This window comes from Aphelocoma coerulescens, chromosome 1 (genome assembly GCF_041296385.1).
Source record: "Aphelocoma coerulescens isolate FSJ_1873_10779 chromosome 1, UR_Acoe_1.0, whole genome shotgun sequence".
In the NCBI taxonomy this organism is placed as follows: domain Eukaryota; kingdom Metazoa; phylum Chordata; class Aves; order Passeriformes; family Corvidae; genus Aphelocoma; species Aphelocoma coerulescens.
In genome coordinates, this window is record NC_091013.1 from 53522948 (window position 1) to 53542592 (window position 19645).

Genomic DNA, 19645 nt, shown 5'->3' on the forward strand with positions numbered 1-19645 from the left:
TGTGTTATCCTTATTCTCTCTCTCTCTATATATATAAATTATTTATTTTTAACTTGATGTCTTCATCAATTTTTAAAACACTTGGGTAGGTGTTGTAGGACTTGCCATGACTTTAGAATTTCCTGGGATGAAACATGGTCAGTAGTTCCTTCTGGTATTGAAACAGCATCATCCTTTCTGCCTTGTTACTGTTAACAACCCTGTTGCACAGACTGGAAGAGAAAGAGTGCATGAACTTCCTCAGATCAGCAATAGATATGAGTGTTAAAATATTAACTGTGTGAGGGAGATTTACACTTTGAAAAAACTGGGAGAGGATGGTGCTTTTTATATGCAGATAATGAGTCAGAAGTTGGGATGACTTATTTGAATCCTTCTTTGGGGCTGACATATGTTGTGTGTAACTAGTGTACAATTTATATACTAATTTATACAGTAATTTATATAGTAATTTATAGTATTAAATAGTATACAATTTAAGACTAGCATTTTATGGTTGTCAGCAGATAGTGCTGAAGCAATAGGACTTTTCTACAATATAAGTTATAAGCACCAAGGAACCAACAGTATGAAAAAGTTTTATCTTTTCCAGAAACGTTTCTACATTATCACTTACTGTTTCAAGATTTTCCTAATTTCTTCATTTTTAAACTCAAGAAGAAAAAAAAAGTCTAGTTGACACCTTCAATCCAATAAATACTAATCCTTTCCATAACTTAAAATGTAAATGGCTCCAAATTTATACCTAATACCATAGCTATTTATTAGCCTTCTATTAAAAACTCTCTAATACATGAACCACACATTCCCTAAGAACACTAAACCTTTACGCTAATTTATTTTCAGAACATATTTTATGCTAATGGTGTAGTTCGAAGTAGAAATGAAATAAAGTTTACACAATTTCATCAGGAATACATACACCTCGAAGACATTCTCTGTATGATACAGATTTATGTTATTCCAATTTTTGTGTCACTACCATAACCGGATTTTCTATGCTGCTCTATTATATGGCCACAAAGACTGCATTGCAAAAAATGTTCCTTCGTTTCTACTGCTATGTTCGAAATTATCAATATTTTTTTTTGAAGCAACTGTAGCTTTCATGGCAGAAAGTCTGGCCCTTTAGTTTTGATCCCTTTAGCAAATATCAGTAAATCTGTGTTACAAAAGGATAAAATACTCAGCTGTTGCTATGACCCATGGGCTGACTTTAAATGGTGAAGCATCACAGCAGTGCCTTAAGTGTCAAAAGTAATGACTTTGACACACACTGGCAAGCAGTTCAATCTCATGGTAACATCTTGTGGAGTTAAGAAGAAGGGAGTCCTGCACTTTATTGATTGTCATATCCTCAAATATGTGCTACAGTGAACTTGATATTTCCCCCTGCTGCTGTTGTTTTTATTAAATACCACACACTATTGTTGGTATATGATAGATGACAAAATGCAAGGAATTGTTGAATCGTAACTTTTAAAAATATAACTGTGTAAGAATTCTTTTAAATAATATTTTACTTTTATTTGAGAAAAAAAAAAGTTTTATAAGTATTCATTGTCTCTGAAGGAAAGTAAAAGAGCAAGGAGAAATGCTGCAAGAGAATATTATTCCCCATCAATATCTATCTGATCACTTACCAATTGCTGTCACAGGGAAATAGACTTGACTTGGGGCAAATTAATGCAATTTATTAGTAATAAAAATAGATCCTGGCTAGTGAGAAGCAATCCCAAATTTTAAAATACCACCTTTTTTCCCCCCTTGCCCCGGCTCAATTTATGTCATGTAAAATCTTACAGCCCCACGCCGAATGGTGCACGGGGATGGGGAATGGGGGTTGTGGTCAGACCATAATTGCTTCTGTCTGTCACTCCTTCTTCCTCACACATTTCCCTTCCTCCATCATGGGCTGTCTATGGGCTGCAGCCCTTTGGGAGATAACCTCCTACGCCAAGGTGGTGTCCTCCATAGGCTGCTGTGCCTCTGGCTGGTGATTATCTTAAGCAGGAAAATGCAATGCCAATACTACAGGCAAGATGCATAAGCTGACCCAGAGATATTTTCTTTTACAGGAACCTAAGCATAGATCCTCTTAATCCAATACAACATCTTTAAAACTGGAGTTGTTTGGCAAGCCTCATCTGTCTCCATCAATTATGTTTCCTTCCTTTTTCCTGTTTGCCTTAGACACTGATATTTTTCCATATTTTTGTTAAAAGACAGTCCAACATAAAAAACCCTCTGATTTTCTGGTTGTGTCCTTTAAGTAATTATTTATTATCAATTGGTAATGTCAAATTTTGCCTGTTACTTAACTATAGCAGAGAGAATTGAGATCAGATTCCACATTCTATTAATTCTGCTTAAGCACTGGTATAAATAGAACATACTAACGATCACTTTAAAATGCATTTGCATATACATATTTATTATTCTTCCCTTCACAGTCATGCAAATTCATTTGTTACATTTTCAATTTTACTAGTTTGGTAGAGAGACTTTAATAACTATGTAGCTTTAGGGTTTGTTTTTTTTTTTAATAATTATTTATCTATTTAGTTTCATTCCTTCAGTTCCACCTCTTATGCAATAATTGGATTCATTTATTAATGGATTTTCATAAATTGGATTATTGTTTTGGCAGTGCTTTCCCAGCTATTCTCTGTTTCATTTTGAATGAGAAACACAGAAAGCTGGCCAATAGAGATGTTGCATATGTGCAGTGGAATGTTTTGTTTTCAGATCATTTAATGAGAAAAACTGGAAAGAAACTTGTGTTATTTAGATCAATATTGTGCCTGCTGTAAACAGCAGTTGCTTTAGTTTAAAATATCCCTTACAATTATTATGCACTATTACAAAGTTACTATCAGAAAGTTTAGCCTGCTCAACCTTCACTTTTAAGAAAAATGGCAAAATTCAAACCAAATTACTGTGAGCACAAGAAAGGTTCTCGAAATCATCTTGTAGTTAGTCACTCACCAGGAATATAATTGCTTTGGACTGACCTTGGAGAGACAAAGGTTAATAATTCCACAAAGTCCTTAATAGTAGGTGTTTGGCTTGAGAGAATTAGCAATGTATTACATTCATATAACCACCTACAAAACTTTATTGTGTGGCTGACTACAACCTCCTCTAGGAGTTCTGCCCCTTTGGCTTTCATGCATCCTGTAATAAACTATCTGTGGCATTTTCTCTTGGCAGAATCTTTAAGGCTTATTACTAATTCAGTGCCCTGGTCTGATCTTTTGTACTTTTGCACACAAAATCATGTTTCCTATGTGGAGGTCTCATGCAGCTCAGTGAATGTACAATTTAATTCAAAGTGCATGATATCCTCTCTTTTAAAAGCAAGATTTAACTTGCTATTTTACGTTCAGCCTGTGAAATAAGAGACTCCGCACAGGTTTACTTTTTTTTCTGTGGGGCTAGGCTAGCCTTAAAAAGATACAAGCTAGATAAATATATGTGACTATTAGAAGAAAACAATGAAAAATCATGAAACTTTACAGTAAACCCACTATTTTTCCTTCAGTCCAAGGCAGATGCATATGCATCCTTCCTCTTTAGAAACTAAGTGATTGGTAGGAGACACAGCACATGCTAAAAACATTGCTGATCTGCAGGGTGAGCCTATTTTCTCTGGCTATTCTATGGCCAGGGTCCCAGATGCTTGGACCACATTTCTATTTTGAAAGTTTACTGCACATCTACATCTTTTAGTGTGTATACCCCCACTATGCCCTTCTCTTCATTCATCACCCATACAACAAAATTTTTGGACTAGCTGGCTGTTGACTGTAATTTGTGATAAGGTCTTTCATGCAGGTTTTGTAATAAGAAACATTTTGCCTGTTTATTATGTTCTCTTTTTTTTTCCTGTAAGCTTTGTAATGAACAACAAATTCTACATAGATAATGCATATGTTCTAGTATGGTATGCATTAACTTGGACATGTGTGGGTACTTCAGGCCAAACAGACATAGTGAGTAAACTTACTCAGTCCTAATATCTGGCAGAAAAAGGCAGTAGTGTCACTCCATCTAATTTATGCTTTTAGATGTAACATGTGCACCAATCCAGACAGTGGGAAGCACTGTGGATAATGCCTAGAAAACTTCACACCCTATTTTTTAATTGTGCAGCTTCCACAATTAAGCAAAGACCATTAAAAAAGCATTCCGCAATCACTGTTTTCTCTCTTGTGGTCAAGACTGCAAAAGTATTAATATCCTATATTATTTATTATAATTAAAGTTTGGCTTTTCATTTTTATCTTTAGTGGGATATGAAGTATGCGAATCCAAGCCTGTCTCAAATAGTACTTGGTGCCTGTATGCTGGGACAGGAAAGAAGCCCTTGTGCAGTGCAGTGGGAGAAGCCTAGAGATTGTCCTCTGCCCAAATGTAGGCATTAACTTAAGTTACACACACACACGTGTAAACACATATGCATTCATGTGTGCATTATCCTGTGTATACAAATACTTCCTTATTTCCACATATATGTAAATCTGGAAGGCTATTTAAAGATATACATCCGACTGAAATTAAAGACAGCTAAACATTAATCTAATACTCAGCTAAATATCATTATGGGCAAGAGCCCCTTCAGCAGCTACCAAATATCTACTATACTCAGCAGAATAGAATAACAAGCTATCTCCACTGCTAGCTTTCTATTTTTCCAATTTGAAACTTGATTAACTTCTAAATAACTAATATTGGGATAAGATGAAATTCTTTTGACTTGGCAGACCAACTTCAGCTAAACCTTGCATTACTGGTTGAATTTGTTGAACTGAGAAAAGTTTGTTCATTTTGAAGGTCACAGGCTAAATGATCTAAGACTTTTTTGCAAGTCATCCAGTATAATTGCAATGCATGGATGCTTTTTAATACTTCAGCAAAGACTAGGGTACTGCTCAATATTATTAAATAAAGGAAGCATTAATAGGCTTTAATTGTGTTTTTTAAGGCTGAAGTAACACTTCAAAATTTCATGCCAAACTAACAAGACAAGAAAGTATGACCAAAACCCATCCTTTCCCATCAGTGCCATTTTTTTTTCTCATGGCTTTTGTTGCTTGAGGTTTTCTTTGCTCTTATGCCTTATTGATGATTCACTTGTCTTTTATTAATCCATTTGAACTAAGAAAAATACCTTAATAGGCATACATAGTTACTGTCAGGTAAGGAAGAAAAAATGTTTCAAACTGTATGTTTTCTGCCCACAATATTCTCACTAGCCACAAGTAAATAGTTTTAAATCAATATATTAAGTATGACGTAGATATTTTGCATGATGCAAAAAATACATGATGCAAAATACAGCAGTATTTTTTTTTGTCAAAAAATTCATGCAGTCACATGTCTGCTTTCATAACAGACTCTACATCATCTACCTAACCAGACAGTATCTCAATTTTGTCTTAGGAGGTTATTAGCTATTAACAAATTTTGTGAAACTCTTTTGCAATGGGAAGAATAACAAACATAACTTCAAAGACTACCTCACAAGTTATCAGCCTTAGTAAGAACAGAGACAAATGTTTCAACAAAAAAATTCTGTTTTTACTCTAAATGAACTTCGACATATAAATAGTTTTAAAACAATTTGAATCCCGAGAAGTTATTTTGTGTTCTTTAATAACAGCTTTTATGATGTGGCTGTTTTATAAATATGTTGTTAATTAACTTCTAGTTTAAATGAAACTCTTTTTTTTCAGAAAAAATAATTAATCTGCATCCAACTATAGTGAAAATGAGACACATATTGATATTATTTTTCCTTAACTGTGGAAACTACAAAAAGGTGTAGATATTTAAAATATTTTAGTCAAAATCATGGAATAAATGGATACTGAGACAAAAAATGGAACAACAGTATGGTCTAAAATTATTAAACTCGCAAAGAAAATTAATATCATAAACACATTATCTCAGTCTAGCACAAAGAAATTCTATCACTAAAAATTTTAGTTAATGACATGTTCACTGTGTTAAATAAACAGTAGAGCAAATAAAGGGTCTCATGCACATGCTGTAGTAAATAATTAATTTACAAAGGCAATTGGTAATTTTGCCTTACCTGCCTTATAGCCTGATAAAGTCAACAATGTTTTTTTAAATGGTTGAATCTGCATTCAGTCAATGGTCTTGAATAGAGAATGTAGCCCACATAATTCTGATTACAATTTAAATTGCTTGAAACAAGTTCTTTCTATTAGGAAACTAAAATTTCTAGTGTAGGAAGTCAAGCTTTGTCATAATGATATTATCCATGCAAAGGGTGCTTTTCTCTCAATATTTATGTCACAGAATCATAGCAGGTCTTGGGTTGGAAGGGACCTCAAAGATCATATAGTTCCAACTCCCCTACCATGAGGAGAAACACCAGCTACTGGATCAAGGTCTGAAGACTCCCATCTAACTTATCAGTAATTACTATTCATTTAATTCTAGGCACTTACTCTATGACTTTATTTTTTTTCCATCTTTTTAGTCAAATTCTAATTTTAATTTATTTCCCTACTGCATTACAAATGCATAAAATGCCCTTCCAAATTCACACACAGAAATAAGACTTCATTAATGCTTTCTATTCACAAAATTATTGTGTTTTGAATTTTTGCCAGTGAACTACACTGGCTTAATCAAGGCAGCATGGTTAATATCTCTCCTCTCCTACAGTCTGACTCTTAGGTCAGGTATGGACTGATTCAGCAATACAGTGGTCCAGCACTGATGAAAATTATTACTGTCCCATCACTTCTACCAACCAGATATCTTTTGTACCAGAGTAATTTTCTGCTGCTCTTTCAGACACACTGAAAGGCCGGAAAAGGGTGAAAAAGAACCTAAGCAAAAGACTGGATGAGGTCTTTGATATTCATAGTGAAAGAATTTTGAAAGGGAAAACCTCATTAAGAAATGCAGCAAGGGCATGATCCAACTGTTTTCACAAGCCATACCGCCTCACATCAAAGGCAGTCTGGTCTTTTGAGGTTGGCTTGTCAAACTTAATTTAAAACTGGCTTTTCAGAGTAGTTATCAAAGGTTTGTAATGGCAGAACCGAGATAAATGCTTTTGATCCAGCTGGTCATGATTTCTCCTCATACTTCCTAGTTTGAAACCTCTACTTCATTTTTCTAGCCAATTTCACATACAGGTGTATATCTGTGAATGTTCAGGAATCGCTCTCCATCTTAGCACAAGAAGTGACAAAACCCTGAAAAGACAGAAGAGGCTGAGCTTGGTCTAATTTCGTATCTGTGCAAGTGTTTGAATCAGCTGAAATGTAGGACATTTAGGAATAGAATTCTATAATAGCTCCACAGGCAGAACTTTCACTGTGGAAATAAAAGCGCTCAGTACTGGATGCTTTCTTTTCCTTGTTGATCTCTCTCTCTAAGCAGAGATATATAGTTATTATTTTTTACAATAATTCTAGTTTTGATGGGATACACAGTGAAGAGTAATTCAGCTAATTCAAGAAATACATTATACTTTTCCCTGTAGAAATTTTATTACAAACTGTTGCCAAGCTAGACAAAGCTGAAAAAATTGATTAATTTGAAGTCATCTAATAAAATAGGACCCTAAGCACTACGAAGGAAGTAAGATTACTAAATAAATTTGGTTATAAGAATTTCAAAATTTTCAGATAGCTGTACAGTATCCCGAATATTCAGTGCTTGTTGCAGAGTTGTTCTCCAGTCATTTGGGGCCTTTGTGAACATGGATTTGGAAATTTGGCTGAAGACTCGAAGCAATTCCTGACTGAGGTGTTCGAGCTCAACCACAATCAGAGCTTTAAAACAGTTACTTGATTTCCAACTTTTATTTATCTGAATTATTTTTATTTCACCTTTGTGAAATTAAAAAAAAATTATTAACGACTCCTTGCAGAGATAGAAACACAATCAAACTCTAAAATGTTAGTTCTAAAATATTATTTTGAAAATGAATTTTGTTCTGAATAGCAGAGTGCATTTTAGCAAAAGACTAGGTGGTCCCAATCATTGGCTGAAAGTTTTATCAGCTACTTTTGAACAGCATTTGCTATCTTTTTACCAGCAACTTGAGTGCCTTCAGCTATATTTTATTAGCTGTCTTAATTGGAATAGAGGAATGAGAAAATATGTTCCACTTTCAGTGTGCAAATATCAGCTTAAATAAATAGATTTATTTCAGTTGAAAGACAATGGAATAAATAAGAACTTTTCATGCCAGAAGAAATATCAAAGCAGTGGGTATTTTGCTTAGGGGTACACAAGATTATTTGCACTGAAGTCTGCAGAAGTGTTGGTTCTTTTTATTTTTTTAAACAGTGTTCAGTGTTTGTGTGTCCAAATATCTATTTAGAAATATATTTGAAAATCTCAGAAGTGTTAATCATGGTTTATATTTTTGGGGATCAGTTCACTTACTGACATGTAATTGTCTACTGCCATTTAAATTGCTGCAGGGTGCCGACAGTCATGAATTTTTCTACTGTGTACTATTTTCCATACTTCTCAGCCTGGAAGGAATGTCAACATACCTTAAATGTCACAAAAAATGTTTTCTCACTGTCTGTGGGTAGCTTAACCAAGTAACATCTTTGAAAATAAAGATAACATCCTTGCAGACACCTATATGTAAATGCTTATATTTACATTTATATTAACGTAAATGGTTTTGGTCAGATGTTTAAATATTTTTAGTGCTGTTTTTTAGGCTCAGATGACTACTCTGAGTGTAACAACAAGTTAGACACTGTATATCCACAGATTAACGCATTTGGGTGCCTTAATATTGATTTCATATGTAGATATCTGATAATCATAAAGAAAGCTACATTATTAGGTCTGGATCCAAAGAAATTGTTGTTAAAAAGTGTATTTGCTTTAGTATCTCTCATAGAGGAGTATGGATTCTCCTGGGTGCTTTAGTCTGAGCACAAGTATGTCTGTCAGGCACTAGCAAAATGTTCTCAAGCTTCAGTGACATATTTAGTGGTTGTACAGCACTTCCTTATTCATCAGCATCCATACCAATGAAATGTAATGGCAAATGCACATTTAAATGGCTCTGAATTCATGGAGTGCTTAGGACAGTAAAAGCTTCCAAATGAGTAATTGCTTTACAGAGACAGCTTTCACATCTGAAATTGCTTAGTGGTTGGACTTTAAAATAGCCTGTGTTTCTATTAGTTAATCTCCAGGCACTGTATAAAAGGCAACAGACTGCAAAAAGATTCATAGAAGGAATGAATACAGCATGGTATTAGTGGGAAAGAACAATAAGAACCATTTCCTCCTGGAACCCATTATAAAGAGTAGAACGAAACAAGTTTCTTGCCTGCAGATACTTACAAACACAACATCTTTTTTGTTAAACCACATTTTTATGATTTCAAGTTTAAAATACTCTTCAGAAGTTTTCCATGACTTTCCAACATAATTCAATCCTCATAAAACATTCTGATGAAGAAAAACACAGTGCTTGGGGCTTATAATTTTCTTGCAAAGTAGACAATATTACTGTTTGTGTGGGTAAGACTTTTCTTCAGTGTAAGCAAGAGCCTTGAAACTGAGGTAGTACTTTTTAAAAGTCCATGTTTAAAACATAATGTGATATTCCTATCTGCAATGCATTTCATATTTGATCTCTACTATATTGTAAGTGTAAAATTCATTCTCATGAATTCACTCAACATGAGTTCCCATTGATAGATCTTTATGTGGAATTTGTTGAATATCAGATCTAATTTTCCACATTGTTTGTACTTCTTAATACTTTGATGCACAGCAGAAACAGAGAAACTATAATAAATGGATTGCATTTTTCTTATTTTTCTGGATTACCAATTATAAGTTAGTACTTCCACTTCCATCTCATAGAAGATGAGCTTAGGCAACAACCTACTTACAGTATTTGTAAACCTATAGAGACATACCTGCATGTCATTTGTCGTGCTCTTGACTGTATATGCAGTAATGAAAGAATGAAAATATCCATTAGCAGAAAGAAATATCTTCCTTTCTATTCAGGTGGGCAAAGCACTAAATAGCATGTGAGCTTGGTAATAAATTTGGTAATAACATCTGTGTTTGCTTGCTATATGAGATTCACATGGTTTAAAAATACTATATATTTTCTTTTTTTCTATTTTCTGAAGTCAAATAAAAGAACAGATACTCCTTGCTTTTATTTCTGCAATTCTGAGCTTTTGTTTTATCAACATTTTTATTTGTGTGGACTCTCTTAGGTTATATTCAGTTGGAGGTCGTGATGGGAGTTCATGTTTGAGTTCAATGGAATATTATGATCCTCACACAAATAAATGGAATATGTGTGCTCCTATGTGTAAGAGAAGAGGAGGTGTAGGAGTGGCTACATGTGATGGCTTTCTTTATGCAGTTGGAGGTCATGATGCTCCAGCTTCTAATCACTGTTCTCGACTGCTGGACTATGTGGAAAGGTATCAAATTCTACATGCATTTTTTTTAATACAAAGTAGTATCTGGTAGCATTATTTTCTGAACTTTGTTATGGTAAAATTAAACAGACATTTTTAACCCAAGAAATGCCTAGTTAGTACTTACTTGAAAAATTCTATAAAGTTCTGTAAAAGACAATTTATTTGAAACTTATTTGTCATCCTTTTTATTCACAGTACTATTATATATTACCACAAACACAAAAAGCCACTCTTACCACATCCCATTTAAGTAGTTTTAGGACACTATTTCATACATTGCAGTGTCACAAACTAACCACTTTAGTGATAAAAATTCTTCCTTGAAATGATTTTATAACTGAATTTACAAAATTGAATTGCATTTAGAAATATTTTCTAATTCTAAAAACATAGCTAAGCAAAGAAGAAGTAAATAACTGCTTAGGTGATGGATATTCCCAGTACAATATACTGCTTCCTTTAGCAGAATTGCCACCTTCTAATGTGGGGACATAGGCCTTATACACTGTATTTACAGTATCCTGAATTTTACAAGTAGATTTTCTACAAATTCAAGAATATCTAGTAGGGCAGTACAGCACAGATGAAGTGATCATGGCATTCAATTTAAAGGTATTCTTCAAATGTTTCATGAAGGTTTGACTTTTTTTCTGTTTCTGAATGACATAAAATAGAATAAGAAAAATATTCACTCCAAATATGTACAGGTTGCAAAAGTTAAAGTAGATGTGTTTGAGTAGTTGGTTTATCTTAACATATAATCTGGGGAGGATTTATCTCTTTATTTATTTTCTGAAGAGGTTAATTAAATGTCAGTTATTTCTTCTGAGTAGAGCTTGGCATTCAATATTTAATTGAAAAATTATAAGTTAAAACTCCTTATGTTATCCATATGATTTTGCTCCATCTTAGACTCATTGCCATCTCTACTGCATGTATGCAAAGATCATAGACTGCCAAATACTTCTCATCTCCAACAGAGGGACATTGATCAGGGAAATCCCATGATGCCTCTACTTACAGGGCCTATCCTTGTGGACTTCTATTTATAAGGAACAATAACAAGAATTTTCAATTAAATAAATTTATATTAAGACTACTAGTGACAGTCTTAATAAGTATGAGCTCTTCTCAACTACTCCTATTTATTGGTGCTCATAAGGGAGCTTTTCTTTCATTTTTCGTTCTCTCTTCTTCCAGTGTTGAAGATGAACCATATCACATCATATTTGTCTTTCTCAGGGGAGACTGCAGCAATGAGCTAAACCACATATCCTTTTATGCTGGTTTATGTACTGGTATTCGAATGACCATGTATAGTGTCCCTCATCTAGATTTTTTTTCCACTGATAGCAAATGTGTGGATAATGCACTTCAACAGTCAGCTCTGAGATTAAAAGTTGGGACTAACAAACAAGAACTTGTGGGCTATTAACTTGCATAGAGTGGATGTGAATTAACTGGTGGACTCCACTGAAATGTGAAAAAAAACTCTCATGGCCCTTGCAGTGATTAGTTTATAAGATGGCTGGAATGCAATTTAGTGTGTCTGTTTCTTTATTCCAAAATAATGCATCATATTCAAAAAACAAAAGCCCCTCAATGTCTTAGGAAAACAAAGAATAGTAAGTGATGAGGAGGTATATTAGTGTAAGTTATTTTATATCTCTCTGAAAGGTTTTCTTTCCATAAATATCAAAGGCCTGTGTTTTAACTCTCTTCTTCAGGAATGAGGCTGCTTTAGTCATTTTTTCATTCTGATGCTGCCTGTTAGGATGTGCTTTATTCCAGTACCAATTTGCTCCTGGAAGACTGTAAAACCAGACATAATATTTTTAAATTTGTTTTTGAGATTATGCAAATATAGTGACAGCAGATATGTGTTTTTTAAATGCTACTGCTAAAATCCTGCTCAATAGTAATTAAGTCTTACAGTTTAATCTCCTAAGTTTGATGCAATTTTAAAGGATTTCCTCTGGAATCAAGCATTCGGAAATAAAATAATAATTACATTTCTCTCATCTTCATAAGTTGTCAAAGTGCAATCTTCTATTCCCTTTTAAAGGCAAAACAACAATTTTCTTCATAAGAACTATACAATTTTCAAGATATTTTGGCAGATTTCATAAAGCAGCTTTCTTTTTCAAATGCTACTCAAAATTTGACAGATGCTAAAAACATAGTCATTTGACCTATAGGTTTTTCCCCTTCATCTCACCTTGATTTCAAAACTGATTTCTTTCCACATTCAGAAGCTTTTATCATAACCCTGCTCAGCCTGGGGCATACCTAGTTATTATAAGAATGACATACACAGTTGCTTTTAGCAGCAAAAAGGATGTCAGAAATCTCAGGTATTTTCCTGGCAATTACAAAATCAACAAGTTCTTGTGCAGTTCTATTTTGTTGACAGAATTGAGTTATAAGGATTTGTTTTAGCCTTTCATACCTGTTTATTGGAAGAAGAAAAAAAAAAGGTCCAGTGATGTCAGTTGTATTGTTTTCCAGTTTTTCTGCCTTCTCACCTTGGCCCTTGTAATTTAAGAGCACTGCATGAAGGAGTCTATTAAACATTTATTACCTTTAGTCAGGCAAAGATACAATGCACACTGGTGCATTTCACTGGATGGGAAACTGTTTCACCTAGAGGAATGTGATTCTGTTGTTGAAAAAACTCACACGGTCTTGAAAAAAATCTATTAAAAATATTTTTTTTTTTGGCTTTTTACATGTTCATTTACCTTCCACACATTCAAGCAATATTTTTCAATATTTTCCTCTAAAGTTAGGAAAGACATTTATCATAAATCTAGATATTTGACATCTTATTTTCTGAGAAGTCTCCCAAATGCCAGGATTAGCAGGTAGGAGATGAGTAGGTTTTTTCTTAAAATGTATTTACCTGTCAAGGACCATATAAACAAGGTTACAGACAATTCTTTTATTGTCCAATTTAAAAGTCATATTTATGAACCAGGAGGCTGTTACAAGCAAAACACTGTAACATTGCTGTTTCAGTGCTTGTATTAAATATATATATATAATATTTCATTCTTCAAATATGTGGGATTTCAAAAATTATCCCTACAAGTTGCTTATTGATAATATGACTGACTAAAACACTTACACTTTTAAGCAAATTAATGTCTACAAAAGGATTTGTAAACTAAAACTGCTTATTTTCTCCACTGATCAAATGATTCTATAACATAGTAGACTTCCTTAAGGATAGATGAAATTAATTTTATTTTACTGTGATACAGTATTCAGTTTTAGTAATATTTGATACCTAAAAATGAGGTATCAAATGTAACCTAATACTCCAGACATCCTCGGTAACAAACTATAAAAAGATAATTCATTTCTGGTTTATGGATGTCCAAAACAGTTACAATGGAATGACTTCTGAAATGAAATAATTTTACCTTATTAAGGAATATCTAAATGAATAGCTAGGGTAAATATTTAATTTTTAAATTACCACCATTATACAAAAGGATTTGTACCCTCAGTTTTAAAAATTCAGTGGTGATTATGTCTTAAAACCAGTATTAATTTCTTTACTTGAGCAAATATCAGGAGGAGACTCTAATGCAGTTAAGCATATTCCCTGAATACATAGGGAGGGTTTTTACTATTTTATAATATAATTTCAGAAATTAAACTATGATGAAATTTAATTTTAGAAATAATATTTATAATATTTTTGGTGTGCTACAAGAAATGCCCTACTTAAAATGTATACATAACATATAAATAAAATGTATACATCCATCCACGTATTGTTCATATATCTTTCTCAGATCTTTTTCTGACACACTATCCTACGAATACCTTAGTTTATGCTAGAAGGTTAGCTGAGCAGAAGTTTCTAATCAGCATCTAGAGGGTTGAATTGGGAAGACAATAGATCTGTATCTTTTTGCTGTTAGGAAGAATACCTTTGGATAGGATGTTAAAGGATTTTTTCCACCCCAGAAATACAAAAGACAATATTCAAGTGAAAATCAACATGAATTGATGCTTGTCTTCTCTCCACATACCCAGTTCCGTTTTTCTTTCCTCAGGTATGACCCAAAAACTGATACATGGACAATGGTGGCTCCACTGAGTATGCCTCGAGATGCTGTTGGTGTTTGCCTCCTTGGTGACAAATTATATGCAGTAGGTGGCTATGATGGTCAGTCATACCTGAACACTATGGAAGCATATGACCCTCAAACTAATGAGTGGACACAGGTAATTATAAAGTTTATTTTGTATATATATACACGCACACACACACACACACACGCATATATATATATATATGAATTAGCCATTCTAAGTTTCCTTAGTGCAGAAAAGTGCATACTTCAAAATCATGATCTTATCCTAAAATAAGCATTTAAAATAGGTGAGATGTATTACACTCAAGACAGCTTATTTCTTTTTATGATTGCAAGGGGGAACTCCTGTTGACTAGCTTAAATATGTCTATACTTGACTTAAAGAAGCCCATCTTTTTTAATCCACATGTATTAATGAGAAGAGCATTTTTATGAAGTTCTGTAGGAAATAAGAAATGAATTTGGAAAGATTTTTTTTTCACAAAGCCACCAGTTCACATTTAAAACAATTAATAAACATGCTTGGAGAGGTTGTTAGGAGACATGTAAACAATGTCGTGATTTATACAGTGCCACTAAGTACAGTGTGCTATTACATATATATAAGCTGACTCTACTGTGATAGTTTCAGCAAGATTCAGTCTCCTAAAGGTATTAAGCCTTGTCTTGTCTTGAATAGTGTTTAAAATTGCCAAAATTATTCTAAAGGGTACTTGAACCTCTTTAGGAATACTGGAACCATATATTTCTGTATTGGTAGCTCTCACCTTGCCTCAAGGACTAAAGTGGCAGCATCAGCCACTGTCTACAGAATATAGAAACCCCTTGCATATCAGTGGTTCACAAAATTGATGACAACTCTAAAATTAATTCATGCTTTCTGTTCTTGCACTTTCAAATGAAAGATGTCAGGTGTAAGTAATTTTAAATTACAATAGTAGGGTAGTGTGGGGTTTTTTTATTTTTAGCAGTTTATACTCCCATTAGTTTTGACCATTTTACAATAATGTTGACACAGCACTTTGACAATCTTTGTATGGCTTGTTCCTGTTTGGCAATCTTTTGCATGGTTTGATCCTATTCAGTTAATTTGTGTCTGTTTTTCTGCAGATGGCTTCCTTAAATATTGGAAGAGCTGGTGCCTGTGTTGTAGTCATCAAACAACCATGACTTTGTCAGCACTACTTAGGATTTTACTGACTGTGAAATGATTATTTTTCTATGAGACAAAGAGAATGATAACTTGACAAGAACAAGGATTTACACAGTGAATACACTGTTGATCACAAACTTTAAGAAGTTTGGAAGTGACAAAGGTTAAGTATTTATGCCCCATAAAATCATAAAACCGTTCACAGTCAGTGAACAAGGAAAAAAACCCAGAGTATTGTAGGCGTAAATATGTGAATGTAGAGTAGTAAGTTCAGGTACTGTTCTCATGAATGTGTCCTGGAGAACTGGATAATCATGGGAAGGCTTTACACAAAGAGCAGAAAGGCATATGAGAACAGTTTTCATGGCTGCAAGAGAACTGCAGAAACATGAAAGTATATTTAATCAATTTTAAACTGTGTTTTTTAAAAGAGAAAAGTGGATAGTAATATAATTTTTTTGCTGTTCAGGTCTTGTCTTCAAATGGGTTATGGCCTTCTCATTTAAATGAGCAGTTGGATTTTTACTAAAGGGAAGAGGTCAAATGGTCTGGATATTCATAGCAACTGAGCTGTGACTCTAGAGTAGGAAGAAAAACAAAACTAAAAGACTTTTTTCTAACTTCAGACTGTACCTCCTTGGCAGTATTAATGCATCTTATAAATGAGTCTATTGAGGGGGTAGCCTGTGTGTTCAATCAACTAATACATAAAGCAATCCTGCGGCTGCACTAGGGCTTTGCTGCAAATATGGGAGCCAAAGGAACAGTTACCTAATTCTTTCTTAGTCTTATATTCAGTTTAAGCATGTGGGCTCTTATCTCATTGTTTAATGCATCTACTGCATGTTGGAAGCTCATGACAAGCTGGAAAATTGAGATCCTTCTTTCACTGCATCATGTTAACAGATGAACTGTGACCAGAACAGTCTATATTGCCTCTTCTAGAATTTCAAGAGGGAGAAAAATCCTACATTTTATTTCTTTCTGATGCTTGTACATACAAAATTTTGCCTAATTAGAGCTGCCAATTTATGACTTTCCATTTATGACTGAGAATAACTGCAAGTCAGGAAATCAGAATAAATGCCAAGTGGAATAAGGAAAATTAAACCATTTTTTCTAAAAAGTTCACATGGTAAATAGTGTCATCTGTGCTTCCCTTTAGAGTTGATAATTTCTGCCAGTAATGATACTTTGAGCTTTTGCTTTGGCATTAGATTTGATGCTGATGCTTTCTGTCTGCTCAGCTGAATCACTTTGAAGCTAAGGCCACTACAGGAATATGAAGTTCTGCTATTCAGGGCGGCACAGTTTCTGAGAACAGGACACCAAATATACTTTCTAAAGCCCTGCTGATCCTGTAGGAAACATTTTATGGCCCAAAAGCAAAACCTCACAATCTTCTGTCACTATCAATTTTGAGAAGGAATTCTGGTTCCACTAAAATGAGTTTTCTTAGTGGAAACCTTTGCAATCATTTGAGATGAAAAAATACATAGAGCTTCTGTCTTGGGACATCTGATTTGAAGATGTGTCTAACAGCATCAGTATTCATGTAGATCTTTGTTTACTGACATAAGCTGAATTACAATTCTGAAGCCTAAGTATACAGATTTAAATATATTAAATATTTCTCTGTCCTAATTTGGAATCAGCTGAAAACACTTCAATATTCATTTTCCACAGCCAGTTGCTTTTTGAATTGCAATTAGTCTTTCACAGACAAGCATGTCAATTTTTCTCCAACTACAAGAAGTTGTTGAATAAAAGATGCTACCTCTCTAAAGATTTTGCTTCACGTAAACACAAGTTTTGGAGACCAAATGAAGAAGATTCTAGAATTAATTGTAATTAAATATAGACATTGGCATTCAGTTCTCCTGCAGAGATACCTAATGAACTTAGATATTGAATTTGAATTCTATTCCCAGAACTTTCTTTTGATTTCATTATATTCATACACAACAGAAATATGATTGATCTACCTATATACTGATCTTCCAAATCGGATTATTTCTGTTAATTTCATTCTGTGGCAGATTTATTTTCTGTGTCTTGATCATTATTGTCCTCCATTTATCCTCGATTTTATTTTTGATTCTCAATTTTCTTTTCCACTTTTTCAATTTGCCTCTATTTTACCAAAATTATTCTCAGAAGAAATTTTTCAGTCTATTTTACTTCTCGTATTCGAAAGAATAAAATTACTATTTGTTTTATTTTGATTATGTAAAATCTAGCCACAGTAAGAGCCAAAATTGGCTTTCATATTCTTTTTATACAACTGCTACAAGTCTCTTCTAAAAAGAATTTATGAAGAATTTTTAATTATTTTTTTCTCATCATTATGTTTGCTCTTATTAAAATAATAATAATAGTTTTACCTTTGTCTTCAAAGGGAATGTATTTAAATCCAAATAGTATATCATTGCAGTCTTGATTTCTGTGGTTCATTAAGACCCATTTTTTATATATGAGTTAAAATCTCTTCTGATACACTGAATTGTGCTAAACAATATTAGGTTTACATGAAAATCTGATGTCTTTTCAAAAAACAGGTGATGTTGTTGTTGATCTACCATGGTGTCTTTTGTCTCACATAACCTCTTTGATTTCCAAGTATGAAAATCACAGTGAAATAAGAGCTGCAACAAACATTAATTTTAGTGAAATCAACGACTAAATTCTGCAAAAGGCTGCTTTTAAGGTTACTAGTTTAATTTTCTGGTTTAATAGTCTAATTTAATATTCTATTAGTATTCTAGTGTAATAGTCTATGCTCTAAAATGTTAACTTCTTCTCTGTCTTTCCAAGTTTTTTTCAAGAACATCAACCAGTTTTACTAGAATGTCTATGTTTCACATTAGCCTGGATTTATTTATATGAATTAGATCCATTTTTTCTTATTGTTGTCTATCTTTAGACATGAACATCTTTTGAACTAATCAAACACAAGTAAAAATAACTAAAATTACAGTTGTCTGAAGTAATTAAAATTAAGACCCTCTGGGACTACTGCGAAGTCTTACATTTCTCTGTTTTATGTGTCAAAAATGCCTTTTTTATTTATTCATGATTTATTAGAAATTTTTATAATTTTCTTTTTGCTGCCACTGGTTTTGAGATAGAAAGAAGGCCAAGGAAGTGAATGCTGGAAAAGTTATTTTTAAATGGATGAGTCCATACAGATTTTTATAACAAGTTAGAAAAAGCAATACTATCAGAAAGTGATCATTCTCAGATTGTTGCAAAGAAACCAGAGAATCATAGAATGAATCACAGAATCAAGATCATCTGGTTCCAACCCCACTGCTAGACTTCCACTAGACCAGGTTGCTCAGGACCCCATCCAAACTGGCCCAATTTGCTTCTTGAGGTGCTTTTGGAAGCAATACCTAAAAGACAAAACAAGCAGGTTTCCCAGAAGAGGAAATTGTTATAGCTGTAGCAGTGCCAATAATATTTATTAATAAAATTATTAAAGAAATTATAAAAGAACTTACATTTTTTCAGGGCTTTAATTGGTTATTTAAGTCAACAAAATAAAGAAAAATACTGCAGCACATTATGTTTGTTTTTCAAATTAATTAATCTTTCTGATTTAATTTATCTCAAAATGCTAGATGGCTAAACTTCAAGAGTATACTTTTCTAGACACTTTGAGGCTTTATAAATATGGAATAATTTAAGTTGAACTCAATAGAAGAAAATCAAGAAAAATAGGTAAAATTTTTATTACACTTTTGATGTGTTTCTATAAATAGTATAGTGTTAAAAAATCCATTAAAAAAAACAAATACTAACGTTGTGACCCTCTACTGCTTCTGGAACTGTTGATTACCTTGCAGTTTTTGACTATTCCTTTTAGGTATTTTTTATATTTACGGTTTTTTATTATTGACAAT

The 19645-nt window shown here is 33.3% G+C and overlaps 1 protein-coding gene across 2 annotated transcripts in view; it reads left to right on the forward strand.

The window, feature by feature from the left end:
• The window catches only part of KLHL1 (kelch like family member 1), a 190651-nt gene extending 172738 nt beyond the window's left edge, over positions 1 to 17913 (forward strand). For both annotated transcript variants that reach the window (XM_069009288.1, XM_069009298.1), the window contains exons 9-11: positions 10266 to 10478; positions 14546 to 14717; positions 15698 to 17913. In XM_069009288.1, the coding sequence (XP_068865389.1) occupies positions 10266 to 10478; positions 14546 to 14717; positions 15698 to 15757 (445 nt within the window). In that variant the 3' untranslated portion in view covers positions 15758 to 17913. The remainder of the gene's footprint in view (positions 1 to 10265; positions 10479 to 14545; positions 14718 to 15697) is intronic.
• Positions 17914 to 19645: the final 1732 nt, after the last annotated feature.